Below are 15,321 nucleotides of genomic sequence, written 5' to 3' on the forward strand. Positions count from 1 at the left end.
TAAATACAGAATGATATTACCTATAATTGGTACTTAGAGTAACTGCATGAAGAAATGCAATGGTTTAAATGGTAGTCATCTCAAACACCCTTGGTATTTATAAAGGACAGAAATAAAAATCCAACCCAAAGGCAATAACCATGGACTCAAGAGACACAAACTCTAACAATCTAAACTTTAAATGGTCTTTTTATACTGGCAGGCTACAGGGGCAAAAGGTATGAGATATACTCTGGAAACATTGGTGAAGGAAGATGACACTGGTGGTGGAATTGGCCTTGATTTATTGTATGTCCGAAACCCAAGTATGAAGGACTTTGTAAATCACAATGGTTTCAATAAAATTAAATAAAAATTAAAAAAATTTTAGACTCCTAAAGTAAACATTTATTTTATATTTAAATGAAAGACATCAAATAATATAAAGCAATTAAAAATTTTAAATTTAAAAAGTTAAAAACAGGGGCCGAAGCGGTGATGCAAGCAGTAGGGCATTTGCCTTGCACACACTAACCTAGGACAAACCACGGTTTGATCCCCCAGCATCCCATATGGTTCCCCAAGCCAGGAGTGATTTCTGAGTGAATAGCCAGGTGTAACCCCTGAGGGTCACGGGATGTGGCCCCAAAACAAAAAACAACAACAAAGTTAAAAACATCCAGACTTTTTTCCTGATAAATTTAGATCTATTTTCACATACATAAATTATTTTATTATAAAGCATTGTTACCAAATACTACAAACAAACCTTTATAAATTGGTCATATAATTGTTTAAGTGTTTTCAGTCTTTGGCTCTGAACAATTCGAGTTTGTTGAAAAATCTTTTGTTGCTGTTGAAACAAATTCTACAAACAACAGGAAAAAACAATATGAAAAATATTAATTTAGCAAAATATATTTCTACATTAAATTTAAAAGGTATAGTTTAAATTAATTTGTGGATGATTATGAAAAGCTAGAAAAAATACAGAGTTAAGACTTTTTATTTTGAACAGGAGTAATAGCATAATGAGTAAGGTGTTGGCCTTGTTCCATTTCCAGCATTCCATGAGGTCTCCCTGGCACCACCAGGAGTAATTCCTGAGTATAGAGTCATGAGTAAATCCTGAGCACAGGTGGGTGGGGCTTCCCCAAACATTAATTTAGCAAAATATAGATATAGAAAATTCTATTCTCATTTTATTTAGTCTATGGAATTTCAGGGTATTACTTCTATTCATCTATATATCTGGTAGGTTATACCATATCCACAGTAAAAATAAATATTAATTTTGTGTACCAGGGATCTAAACTAATGTCTAAAATCATTCACTCTGTCACTGAAAGAAACTACAAAATTCCCAGCCCCAACCCCCAAATTTTAAATTAATACCCCTAACACTGTAACAACTATTATGATTTAGTTTAGATAGCTGATTTATCACTCCTATTCAACAATAAAACTACATCCTGCCAAACATTGATTAAAAAGGAAATCTTAATCTTAATATTAAATGCATCTGTTTTTGATATTTTCTTTTCTTTTTTTTTTTTTTTTTTTTTTTTTTTTTGTGGTTTTTGGGTCACACCCGGCAGTGCTCAGGGGCAGAAATTGCTCCTGGCAGGCACGGGAGACCATATGGGACACCAGGATTCAAACTGATGACCTTCTGCATGAAAGGCAAACCTTACCTCCATGCTATCTCTCTGGCCCCTGTTTTTGATATTTTCAATAGAAATAATTATCCATTCATCCTTTACTGTACTCATCCTTATTTCCATGTCTTTACTTTTCTCTTTTCAGCCTAAACTGTCTATTATTACTCATTTGTATAAATACTCCTCTGCTCTTTCATAATTACACTACTTTAGCTAACACTAAATCTAAAAAATTCCAACTCTCCAGTTATTCCACATATTGTGGAAAAGATTCTACAACTACTATGCTGAAGAATCTCCCTCTGAACTCACAGTCACTATATTATTTGGACTATGTTTACTGTTAAATATATTGATGCTTATGTTAAAATTTAATGATTAATGATAAAATGTTAAAACAATGCTTGATAGTAACAGGTTGTTATTTATTTTTTTATTAAACAGCTTTATTTCTCTAGTTTATTCATGTCAACTCTTAGGGAAATATTTCATATCCTCTCATTCGATCTCAAAGAGCGACATCTTTTCCCATAAATAAATGGTTTTAAATAAAGAAACAGAAGTAATCCAGAGATAACTTTAGACCTCTTATCTCTTATCTACCTACCCACCTACATCTACCTCTGCTCTTATCTGTTTTTATCCACATTTTTTGAGGGGGACTTGGGGGCAGGATATAAAGCACACATGGCTGTACTTAGGACTTGGTTCTTTACTCAGGGTTCATTCCTGACAGGGCTCAGGGAACCAAATGCTGTACCAGACTGAAGCCAGGTCAGCAGCATACAAGATAAGAATAAACATACCTTTTTCCCTGCTAAGATTAGTTTCCTTTTGTTACTTAATTGTTGATTATTTATCAGTCGTACCCCATTTTCATTATTTTGCATTTTTCCCTCAGGCTGATTTCCTATCATCAAACATGCTGCTGTTTCTCCATTCATAAAAAGCAAACAAGCAAAACCCATTATTTTGTCTATGCAAATTACTACCTGCCCCATTTCTTTCTTTCTATTTTCTCTTATACTAACCTCAATAAAATTTTTTATTACTAGTCAATAAAAATCATTGCCATCTTGGCCAGAACTTTATTTCGGCAGATAGGGTGCTTGCCTTGCACGTGGCCAAGCTGGGTTCTGTCCCTGGCATCTAGCATCTTGAATGGCCCCCAAGCCTGCCAGGAGTGATTCCTGAGTTCAGAGCATAGAGTAACACTTAAGCACTGCTAGGTGTGGGCCCAAAACAAAAACAAAAGCAAAGCATTCTTATCAGAAATATCAATGACCTTCACATTGCTAAGTTAACCTTAGTTAACCTATAAGTAGTATATGACAAATTTAATCCTTTCCTCCTTAAAAAACATGTTTCACAATACTTAGAATGATTTTTCCTTCTATCTTTTAAGTCACTCATTATCAGCCTCCTTTATTATTTTTCCCTCAGAGTCTAGAACTCTAAACACTGAAATACTTTTTCCAAGCCTAAATCCTTAGACTTCTCTTTTATATTTTTTAGTCCCTCATGGATCTCTCATCCATCTCATGGCTTAAATACTATTGTTACGTTGAGAATTTCCATCTTTGTATGTTTCCTGAAATTCAGATCCATATGAATGGCATACTTCACATATCACTTGGCTTCATATACATCTTAAATTAACATTTCCAAAATAGTTATCAACCAAGCCCTAAAATCATTTGACATGAAAAGTACCTTAGCTATTATGTGAGAATACAATATAAATTGTATTATATATTAGAATTATATGTAATAATTTTATAAACAATGATAGGATAAAATCCTATATTAGTGGGGTTAACTTTCATCTGCCATAGAGATGATTAGTTAACACATGTATAGTTATTTAGAACGGGAGCTTGAAAGATAGTAAATGGATTATGGAACATGCTTTAAGAAAGAAGATCCCAGTTCAATCCCCACCACTACATTGCCCAGACCAAATCCTCAGGCTTCATTCTATATTAAACTACTAACCTGGTTGGGTAAGAATCAGGTGGAGGAGCCCTAAGCCTCCTGAGCTGCTACCACTTCGGAGTCCTTTTTCCCACCCCCAAACCCCAAGTAAAATGATTCTAGTTCAGAAATGGGCAAAGGATCCAAAACACATCAGGGATTATCTTCTAGAAAACTTTTCTTCACAGCTGTCAAGGAAGGCTATTTCAGTCTACTAAACTTGTAGTATATTTATACAAGAATCTATTTCACTATCAACATTAAGAAAGACTACTAAGAATTAAAGAAAAAGTTCATAAAACACTACATGAGGGGCTGGAGAGAGAGCATGGAGATAAAGCATTTGCCTTTAATGCAGAAGAATGGTGGTTCAAATCCCAACATCCCATATGGTCCCCAAACCTGCCAGGAGCAATTTCTGAGCGTAGAGCAAGAAGTAACACCTGAGCGTTGCCGGGTGTAACCCAAAAATCAAAAACCATAAAAACAAACAAAACAAAAAAACATTACATGAGCAATTCTTTTCACCCCATCTAGCTATATCTGAAGCTAAGATAATCCCTAAACGTCTCAATATATACTAATAATAGTATTAGTAGATTTTTGGGTGTTTTGTTTTGTTTTGTTTTGGGAGGCCACATCCATTTGACATTCAGGGTTTACTTCTGGCTATGTGCTCAGAAATCGCTCCTGGCTTGTGGGGACCATATGGGTCACCAGGGGATCGAACCGCGGTCTATCCTAGGCTAGCACTTACAAGGCAGATGCCTTACCTTTAGCACCACCACTCCGGCCCCAAGACTAAGAATTTTTATGAGCATAGTATGTTTTTTTATTTTTCTGGTTTATAGTACCAAAACACAAAGTCAGCTGAATTCTCTGGGTCTACTATAAAGTTAGGCTCTCTACTCTTACCTGATATTTGGTTATAATAGATTGATTACTGAAAGCAAAAGCAAGCCTGATACTTAACAGTTAGTTGTTCTTGTTCCTCAGCCTTTTGCATTTCTGTATCCCACTGCTGAAATAAAGTCTGAAATTGTTGATAATATTCTTGGCTAAGTTTCTGCCTGTAAGACATAATGAGTAGTCATTTTACATATGAAAAAACTATCAATTTAATATTTATATTCTTATCAAGAGAAATAATTATCCTTAGCTTTTTCAGATGTAAAAAAAAGGTAAATTATGATTTTACACTGATTTCAGAAATATTTATTTTCTGGACTAAAAGTCTTCTTCCATGCTTTAGGTCTTGACAATTAAGGATTTTATTACAGTAATTAAAAAATAACTTCATTTTTATCAAGGCTGGAGAGATAGTACAGTTAAGGCACTCCCCACCTGATGCATGTTTTGATCCCTGGCATAAACAGTCCCCCTACGCATTACTGAGTACAGGCTGAGAAGTTCCTAAGGACAATGGAGTATCCAAAGTATTCCCAGCACTGCAGGGCCCTTGTGGTATCGCATCACTGAGCCCATGCACTGAACGGTTGGCACTTCGAGCTGAGTTCACTCCTGGGCTTCCTAAATACAGCTTGGGAGGCCTCTGGATCCTACTAAAAAAGTATCTTTTTTTTTGTTTATTTGTTTTTAGGTCACACGCAGCAATTCTCAGGTGTTACTCCTGGCAGTGTTTAGGGACCACATGGAATGCCAGGAATCGAACCTTGGTTGACCACATGCAAGGCAGATGCCCTACCATTTATACTATCCCATCAGCCCCAAAAATGTACATTTTGTTTCCAAGCAGTTCATTTTCTATTTTCTTTTATTGGACATACATTCTGCTATGATAAATATATTCAAAGCCATTGTATTTAATATAAAAGACTTCCAAATATAAATATTTTATTTAATTGTATCCCTATTTTGGTTCAATGATTTTATGCAAAAAACAACTAATACAAGCTGTAACATTACAAATTATTTACGATATAAAATTGATCCTTTTCTACATTAATTTCATAAAACTTATGGATTATATACTTTTATTCAGTTAATAAACTTGTAGAATAAAGATATGTTATTTATGTTACAATAGAAGCTGCTATTAAAAGATAATCAATAGGCCCGGAGAGATAGCACAGCGGTGTTTGCCTTGCAAGCAGCCGATCCAGGACCTAAGGTGGTTGCTTTGAATCCCGGTGTCCCATATGGTCCCCCGTGCCTGCCAGGAGCTATTTCTGAGCAGACAGCCAGGAGTAACCCCTGAGCACCCCTGGCCCAAAAACCAAAAAAAAAAAAAAAAAGATAATCAATAGGGGCCAGAATGTTTGCCTTGCATTCATCCAACTTAGGATGGACCTGGGTTTGATTCCTGGCATCCCACATATGGTCACTGAGCCTGCCAGGAGCACAGAGCCTGTAGTAACCCCTGAGCGCCACCAGGTGTGGCCCAAAAACAAACAAAAAAAGATAATTCTTATTAATTCCTAGTAATATAACTCAAATCAATAAAGGAGTTAAATTACAGGATTAAAGAACTGGCACAGAGAAAAACAAAGTCAAATATATTATTAAGAAGCCGAGATAGCTCAAAGGTTTGGGCATATGTATTGCATGTGGGAATTCTGGGTTCAGTCTTTGGCACCACTTGACCCCTTGAGCTCCACTGTAGTGATCCCAGAGCATAAAATAGGGGAGAGTCTCTAAGTATCAATGAATGGGTGTAGCCTCTATATTACCCCACTCAATTTTTCTACTTATGTCCAGTAAACAGAAATTTTAAGATTTGTTAATAAATAATCATAAATAATTTGCATTGATAAATACTAAAATATAATACAGATATTGGGCTATAAAAATCTTACCTTTCCTCTTGTTCTACTTTCCAAATATTTTCAATTTTTTGTTTACTGGTTCTGAGAGAAGCTTTGGTATACATTTCTAGTCTTTTTCTCTTGGCAGTTAAAGTCTTGTCAATGTCAGCTATATGAAAAATATTCATTAAAATTTAATGCCAAAGAATTATATTATATTTTCACAAAATCAAATAAATATGCCAAGTTGGTAGAATGATTGTGAAAGACACTTAAAATTAAAATGTAAGAATGTGCATTGGGGGCCCGGAGAGATAGCACAGCGGAGTTTGCCTTGCAAGCAGCCGATCCAGGACCAAAGGTGGTTGGTTCGAATCCCGGTGTCCCCTATGGTCCCCCGTGCCTGCCAAGAGCGATTTCTGAGCAGACAGCCAGGAGTAACCCCTGAGCACCACCGGGTGTGGCCCAAAAACCAAAAAAAAAAAAAGAATGTGCATTGGAACAAAGATGTAGTTACAGGAAAAGCATGTGCCTTACATGTGTGGGAGGCACTGGATTTGAACAACAAAAACAACACACACACACACACAGGCATAAAGAGTGGCTCCAACAGCTTAAATGTCACCTTTTCATGCACATGGTCTTAAATTCAAGCCTCAGTGTAGCCAATGTGCCAGGATTGTGGCACTTCTACTGTGAGCCTGATGGCTCTGCTATCTGTAACCCTTGGCACCACAAACTGCACCATGGTCAGATGTATGTAAATATTACAAAGGGCTCTATCCATCCTCTCTTGAGCTGGAGGCTAGCTCTAGCTGGCATGGGGTTTAGGGAGACCCCATGTGGAAGGCCTTCTCCCTAACTTGGGTGCTCTGGGAGCCTTGATAGGCCCCAGCCTTCCCCTCTTCTGCCCCCGGCCTCCAGGCCTTCTGGGGTGGCAGCCCAGGCGGCAGGACAACGTGGGTGTCGGGAGGTCCCTCCTGGATGGGGTCCCAAGCCTTCCCTCCCTTCCCCCAGCTCTAGGGAGGGAAGGGCACAGGGTGTAGGGCGGGGGCAGATCCCGGCTTCCCACTCTATATTCATCCTCTCTTGAGCTGGAGGCTAGCTCTAGCTGGCATGAGGTTTGGGGAGACCCCATGTGGAAGGCCTTCTCCCAGAAATGGTGGGTCCTAACTTGGGGTGTGCTGAGTTTTGCACAGTTGCAATAAGTTTGTCACTGGCAATTTCTGACTAGTCTGGAAAACCATTCGGGGGGGCACTGCATGTATTAAGAGTATTCTATTCCTTAACCTTATGTTAAGTTTTGCGTATCCAGAATGTCCATTTTGTATTCTGACCTTTCCCACAGTCCTACAAAACTCATTTTTACTCCTTAACTCTCTCACCCCCCCAAACATCACTAACCCATATTACTCTTTTTAATTTCAGTACTGCACAATCCTAATCACAGACCAAAGCCGTGCATTGTGTGTAACAACCCCAAACTGTTTCAAAAGACATAAAATGGACACGTATTTCTTTCGAATATTTTGTATTTTTTCTCTGACAGCTATAAGTCTTACTAAATATTCCCTTATACAGTGATGATTCTAACCACTTTTTATCTTCTCTTTATGAGCTGTTCAACAAGGAATTTTGGTGAAAGAGTCCCCCAGTTTAATGCTTATGATTGAACCATGTCATGGGGATTGTTGGACTTGTTCTTACGGCCCCCATATGCACCAATAACGCCACTTGGCATTGCTCCTTTTTTGCATAGGCACATTAAAATGGGAAAATACTATACATACAAATAAGATCCTATCTAATAGAGATTGGAACACACAAATCTTGTAGTGCAAAGGGACCTTACACCCTGAACATTGACATAACGACCTGGCACAGGCCTCAGAAGAAAGGGCATTTTCCATTCACCCCTGAACCAGGGAAGCCATCCACGGAACATCCAGGTTTGTCTATAACATCACCTGGAAGCAATCCTCTACCACAGAAGACCCTACCACTGCTCAGACATCGACCTGCTCAAGAGCCTTCCCTTAACACTGAGAAGACTTAACAACAACAACGACCTGCTTACAGGACAGGGCTTCCTGAATTACCCTTTAATTGTGAGGTGAAATGAGAGGACGCTCCATGCCCTGACTTCAATGTAGGATATACAGATTCCAGGATCTTTAATACAGAAACATGATACCAACAATAGAGACTGTGTGAAAAATAAAAAGTATGTTGGCACTACAGACAATGTCTTAGATTGGACGATCTAGCTTGCCTGGAACCTAGAGTAGGTCTTATGCCAGGAAACTTCAGGGGTAGGGTCTCTTTGTATTTAGGCCTAGGTTATTCCTTTCTATGCCCCTCATATTTTGGAGGGCCTATGCAAACAACAATTGCCACTCTAACACCGTTTTTACTGTGCTCCTTTGACTCTAATCCTTAAAAAAAAAAAAACACTTAAAATTTGAGGTTAACTTCCCAAATCTCCCTCCTCCCCACCCAATTTGGGACATTGGTGATGGGAATGTTGCACTGATGATGGGTGGTGTTCTTTACATGACTGAAACCCAAACACAATCATGTATGTAATCAAGGTGTTCAAATAAAAAAAAAAAAAGAAACAGATTCTTTAACTACAAAAAATAAAAATTAAAAAAAATACAATCCTCATTGGATATGATAGTCTAAAAAAATTTGAGGTTAACTTAAGCTAATATGCATGTACATGGAAATGTAAAAAATACTATGCCTCTAATGTTTAAGGAGTTATGTAAGTTTTATGGCTTTAGATTGCCTTGTATGCTGTTAAGAAATATTATAATGTGTTACAATCTGGGGACTTGAGGGACAAAGTAATACATGAATTATGTTTTATTTATCTTAATGTTCTTTGGCTGAAAGTTCAAAGTTAAGATATCAGCAAGGGGACTTCTTCTGAGAATTATGTTATGGATGATTGTCCTTCCACTGTAACTTTACCTTGTCCTCTTTCTTTGCATCTTTGTTCTCATAATTAAAAATAAAAAATTTAAAAAAATATCACAAAAGGGTGCATCCTAGAAAGCACTGCAAGCACCATGACCAGAAACTTGTGACTCCTGGAAAACAAATGTTCCCACAATTAAAAAAAAAAAGAGCAAAGCTTAGAGTAGGACATTTGCCTTGCATGCAGCTGATCCAGGACAGACTTGAGTTCAATCCCTGGTATCCCATATGGTCCCCAGAGCCAGGAGTGATTTCTGAGCACATAGCCAGGAGTTACCTCTGAGCATCACTGAGTGTGGCCCAAAACCAAAAAAAAAAAAAAAAAGTGCAAATCTTGATGCATCCCACAGCAGTAGGCATAAGCACAATTTGAAGTGACAACTTGGAGAAGCACCACAACCATGTGTGTGCGTGTGTGTGTGTGTGTGTGTGTGTGTGTGTGTGCCTAATTATAACCATGAAGGTAGAGGCAAAAGGACGGAAGTATTTGATAAATGTATGTGTATATTTAATATACACATACACCAAAAAGCAAAGTTTGCTTACTTTTTCTTCTGCAAAAAGTTTTAGTTATTAGTATACCAATTCTCATTTTCCAATCTGAGGCTATTTATTTAGAGATAATTTTTTTATGTTCCAAAAATATTTTAATACATTTCTGCCAAAATATATGATAGGTACGAACATTTAATTAATTAAGAGATAGATGTATTCATAGGCCAAAGAGATAGTACAATAAGCAAGGCATGTTACTTCTATATGGTTTGGGACTGGAGTGATAGCACAGACAGGTGTGTTTTTGTCTTGCACGTGTCTAATCCGGGTTCTATCCTGGCATCCCATATGGTCTCCCAGAACAGCCAGGAGTTATTTCTGAATGCATAGCCCAAGTAACCCCTGAGCACTGCCAGGTGTGGCCCAAAAATAACAACCAGGGGGAAAAAAAAACCTTCTATGTGGTTTACTCCATTTTGAATTGTGAGTACTATATATTGCCCCAAAGTACAGTCAGGGATTTGTTTGATTTGGGGGCCACACTGGTGGCACTCAGGGGTCACTCTCTTGTGCTCAGAAATGACTCCTGTCAGACTTGCAGGACCATGAGGGATACCAGGGATCAAACTTGGGTCAGCTTCATGCTAGGCAAATGCCCTACTTTCTGTGACATTGCTCTTGCCCTCTAACATATTCTTAATCTCTAGTTTGACTGTCCGCTTCCATCCTCTTCCAAATTTATTATTTCTTTCTCTTTTGATTTTTTATAATTTTCCTTATGCTGTTTTAAGTATATTTTGAAGAACCAGAGATGATAATTATATTGAATTGTCATTATAAGATAACTCATGTTTTAAAATAGTAAGAAGAAGTAGAAATTCAAGTTATTTCCACATTATATTTTCTTTCTTTATTTATTTTTTTAATTTTTATTTTTATTTTAATTATGACAACAAAGATGCAAAGAAAGAGGACAGGGTAAAGTTACAGTGGAAGCACAATCACCCATAAACAGAATTCTCTGTAGTCCCATCGATGATATCCCAGCCTTGAACTTTCAGCCAAAGAACATTAAGAAAAACAAAACTGAACCCATGTACAATACAATTACTTTGTCCCTCAAATCCCCAGTTGTAGTACATACTATTCCTTAGCAGCACACAATATAATCTAAAGACATTAGACTTATGTCTAATTAAACATTGAGGGCAAAGTACATTTATCTAGTTCCATGCACATGCTTACTAGTTTAAGTTAACCTCAAAAGTTTTAGTGGGTTGTTTTTCTTAAGGATTGGAGTCAAGGGAACATAGTAAAAAACGGTGTTAGAGTGGCATTTGTTTGCATAGGCCCACCAAAATGTAAGGGACATGGAAAGAAAAATTATGGCCTAAATACAAGGAAACCCTACCCCTTAAGTTTCCTGGCACAGGACCGACTCTAAGCTCCAGGCAAACTAGTTTGTCCAATCCAGGTCATCGTCTGTAGTGGCAATACACCTCTATTCCTCACATAGTCTCTGTTGTTGGTATCATGCTTCTGTATTAAAGATCCTGGAGTCTGCATATCCAATATTCCAGTCAGAATGGTGCAGAGCATCCTCTCGTTTCACCTCACACTTAAGGGGCAATAGAACCATGTCCTGTAGAGCAGCAGGTCATTGTTGTTGTCAAGTCTTCTCAGTGTAAACGGAAGTCTCGTTTTAGGAGGTTGATGTCAGACCCTTGGTAGTGTCTTTCCTGGTAGAGGATTGCTTCCAGCTGTTGCTATAAAAGACCTTGGATGTTTTGTAGATAGCTTGCCTGGTTCTGGCGTGAATGGAGGATGCCCATTCTTCTGAGGCCTGTGCCAGGTCATTATATCAATGTTCACGGTGTAAGGTACATTGTACTGAGATTTGTGTGTTCCTACACCTCTGTAAGATAAGAACTTATCTTTATGTATATTGTTTTCCCATTTTAATGTGTCTGTGCAAACAAGGATCAATGCCATGTAGCATTATCGGCGCATCTGTAGGCAATAGGAACAAGACCAGCAATTTCCATGACATAGTTCAATCATAGGCATTAAACTGAGGGACAGTTCCACCAACAATCCTTACTGAACAGCTTACAAAGAAAAGACAAGATGAAAAGTGGATAGAAACATCATGGTAGAAGAATATATAGAGAGAGTTATAGCTGTTAAAGAAACTACACATAAAATATTCAAAAGATATATGTGTCCAATATGTGTTCAATTTATGTCCTTCTAAATAGTTCTGGGATTGTTAGATCCACTGTATGTCTTTGGTCTGAGATTAGAACTGTGTGTTACTGAAGTTAAGAAGGGTAAGTCTGGGGTACTGATGGTTGGGAGGAGTATATGTAGACTGGTATAAAATTGCCAGTGACAGCCCGAGTATAGCTGAGCAGCTATCTGCCACCCCCCATATCAAACTCCACCCCCAAAGCCAAACTCTGGAGCCGGCCTGGAAGTGGGGAAAATCCAGGGTGCCCCATCAGGTCCTCCCAGAAACCCACCTGGAGATCCAGAGGAAAGAGGAAGAGGGGGGTTGGGTGACCCAGGTCCAGGCTGCCCTACCCTAGGCCGGGCCAAGAGGCCTCTGGCACATACGAAGGTCTGCCAGAGGCCAGCCCGTGCCGTGCCGGCTGAAAATCCTGCTCCAGGAAGGGAGGAAAGTCCTCCCAGGCCCGAAGGACAGGAGTTCAAGCCCCACCCTAGGCCAATCATTTAGAGATAATTTTAAAAAGTTAATACATGAAACAAAGATCTCCAGGACAGAATTAAATTTTCTTAGTTTCCCATTTATTAATTTGTAATTTAGGCTGGGAAGTAACTTAAAGGGTTGAAGCACATGATTTACATGAAGAAACCCCAAGTTTAATCCTCAGCATTGTATAACCCCTGAGTACCACTGAGAGTAGTCCCAAAACACAAAAATTAAAAAACAAATTATTGTTATAAAATGAAAAGTTTAGGGCCGGAGCTATAGCATGGAGGTAAGGTATTTGCCTTTTATGCAGAAGGTTCAAATCCCGATATCCCATATGGTTCCCCGAGCCTGCCTGGAGTGATTTCTGAGCGTGGAGCCAGGAGTAACCCCTGAGCGCTGTCGGGTGTGACCCAAAAACCAAAAAAGAAAAAAAAAAAAAAGAAAATAAAAAGATTAAAATAGAACTCTAAAATAGATTAAAAGCTGTATAAAATAATAAGACAATTATTTAAAACCCCAAATATATATATGTATGTATATATACATATCTGTATGTATGGCTAAAAAAGGCAAAGATAAAGCATAGAGAAAACTTTTCCCTATATACTGTTGTAGGGGCTATCTGCAGCAGTTCTCATGATCCAACCCAGGGCCTAGTAAAGACCAAATTCTACCATTTTAGCAGGGTGGAGGTACACACCGGGCTATTTTCAAGGGTTACAACTGGTGTGCAAACAGGAATCAACCCTGATGGGCTGAGGGATCAGAGGATGCCTAGGATCAAACCCAGAACAGCTGCCTGTAAGGTAAGTACCTTATCCAACTATTGATGCACTTTTTTTGTACTATTGTTCCAACTCTGTGTGCTACCAGGTAAAATACATCCCAGGTACAGAAAAAATATATATAAGTAAATATTCAGATAATTTATTCAGGAACCCTTTTAAATACTTCTAAGAAACTTTGTTTTGTTTTGTTTTGTTTTTGGGTCACACCCTGCAGCGCTTAGGTGTTACACCTGGCTCTATGCTCAGAAATCACTCCTGGCAGGCTCGGGGAACCATATGGGATGCCGGGATTCGAACCACCATCCTTCTGCATGCAAGGCAAATGCCTTACCTTCATGCTATCTCTCCGGCCTCCTAAGAAACTTTTTAAAGAATAATTTTTACTCTTACATACTTTATTTCATAAACTTTTACTATTTCAAATAATGCTTTGCTAAACACATATCTATTGATCATGTTTTTATTAATGATTGAAATGCTTTTGTCATCAAATGCATTTCTAAATGTACTTTATACTTCTTTTTTTATAAATTTTTTTTTTTTTTTTTTGCTCAGGGGTTACTCCTGGCTAAGCGCTCAGAAATTGCCCCTGGCTTGGGGGGACCATATGGGACACTGAGGGATCAAACCGCGGTCCTTCCTTGGCTAGCGCTTGCAAGGCAGACACCTTACCTCTAGTGCCACATCTCCAGCCCCGTAGTTTATACTTCTAATACCCCCCTAAATTAATATTTATAAAGCAAGTTTTTTTCTACCTAAAAAGCAAAGATTTGATCATACAATTTAAAGTTTATTAACCTTTAGGCAGAGGACAGGGAATAATGGGGCAGACTAGTAGGAGCTGAGGGACAGAGAGAAATTTTGGCACTCATATCTAGTAGATATGTTATAAGTTGTACAAAAGCATAATTATAACTCTATTGTAAACCATGTTACTTCAATGGTAAGATTAAAAATTTTAAAAATGCAATGCAAAATATGTTTATGAACTTTATGATTATACACCTCTAAATTATATTATCTTTGCTTCTCAACTACAAATAATAAAATTATTTTAAAAGCTTCTATTATACTGCTTCTAAAAAATATAGGAATATGCCAGAAGAAAATAGTGACCACGAATACTTCCCAGGTAATCTGGTCTGAGCTGATATCTGTGTGGCAGTTTCAGAAAGAAGTGGGGCATATTCCCCTTTCTGCATGAACTACAGCATCCCAATACCATCCTCTGCTACCCACTGACAAAAAGAGCAGAGCCCTACAACTTAACCTTATCAAACTTCAGAGCCACCTCATTTGTTTTAGATTTATAAATCCTGGACCACATGGCCATGTCAGCCAGTAGTATCACAGGAAATCTGATGGGGAAGTTATATAGTAATCTACCTACTTGTTTGAGATGTAGTATTATACTTCTAGTATTATAGAAGGTTCAGTTAGCTCCAAACCACAGTTCAATAAATCCTTAGACACTAATTTTAGTAATACCATGGAAAGACATAACAATCATTTCAAATATATCTGTACTGATCTAAGATTTGATAATTCTGGTTGCCTTTGTGTTATAACAAGCAATATGAAGTAAATTTGTGCCTGCATGGATACAGGTTATGGTGTTGGGTGGATAACTGAGTATACTAGAGAAGGGATGGTCACACTAGTGGAGGGATTGGTGTTTGAACATTTAATGCCTGAAATAACTGTAGTATGAACAACTTAGTAGTAAATCATAGTGTTATAATAAAAATAGGAAAAACTGGGGCTGGAGAGATAGCACAACGGGTAAGGCATTGTACTCAGTCAACTGGAGTTCAATCTCCAGCATCCCATATGGTCCCCCGATCCTGCCACGAGTGATTCCTGAGTGTATAGCCAGAAAGTAACCCTTTTGTGGCCCCAAAACCAAAAAAAAAATAGGGATAATAAACAGGAATGTCATAGAAATTAAGAAAGTGAAAAAT

At 38.0% G+C, this 15,321-nt stretch overlaps 1 protein-coding gene across 1 annotated transcript in view; it reads right to left on the bottom strand.

The window, feature by feature from the left end:
- SYCP3 (synaptonemal complex protein 3) overlaps nt 1-15,321 on the bottom strand; it is a 37,609-nt gene that overhangs the window by 17,145 nt on the left and 5,143 nt on the right. The window contains exons 4-6 of the mRNA XM_049782944.1: nt 6,431-6,548; nt 4,588-4,684; nt 749-847 (exon numbers count right to left, since the gene is read on the bottom strand). Coding sequence (XP_049638901.1) covers nt 749-847; nt 4,588-4,684; nt 6,431-6,548 — 314 coding nt within the window. The remainder of the gene's footprint in view (nt 1-748; nt 848-4,587; nt 4,685-6,430; nt 6,549-15,321) is intronic.

This window comes from Suncus etruscus, chromosome 11 (genome assembly GCF_024139225.1).
Source record: "Suncus etruscus isolate mSunEtr1 chromosome 11, mSunEtr1.pri.cur, whole genome shotgun sequence".
In the NCBI taxonomy this organism is placed as follows: Eukaryota; Metazoa; Chordata; class Mammalia; order Eulipotyphla; family Soricidae; genus Suncus; species Suncus etruscus.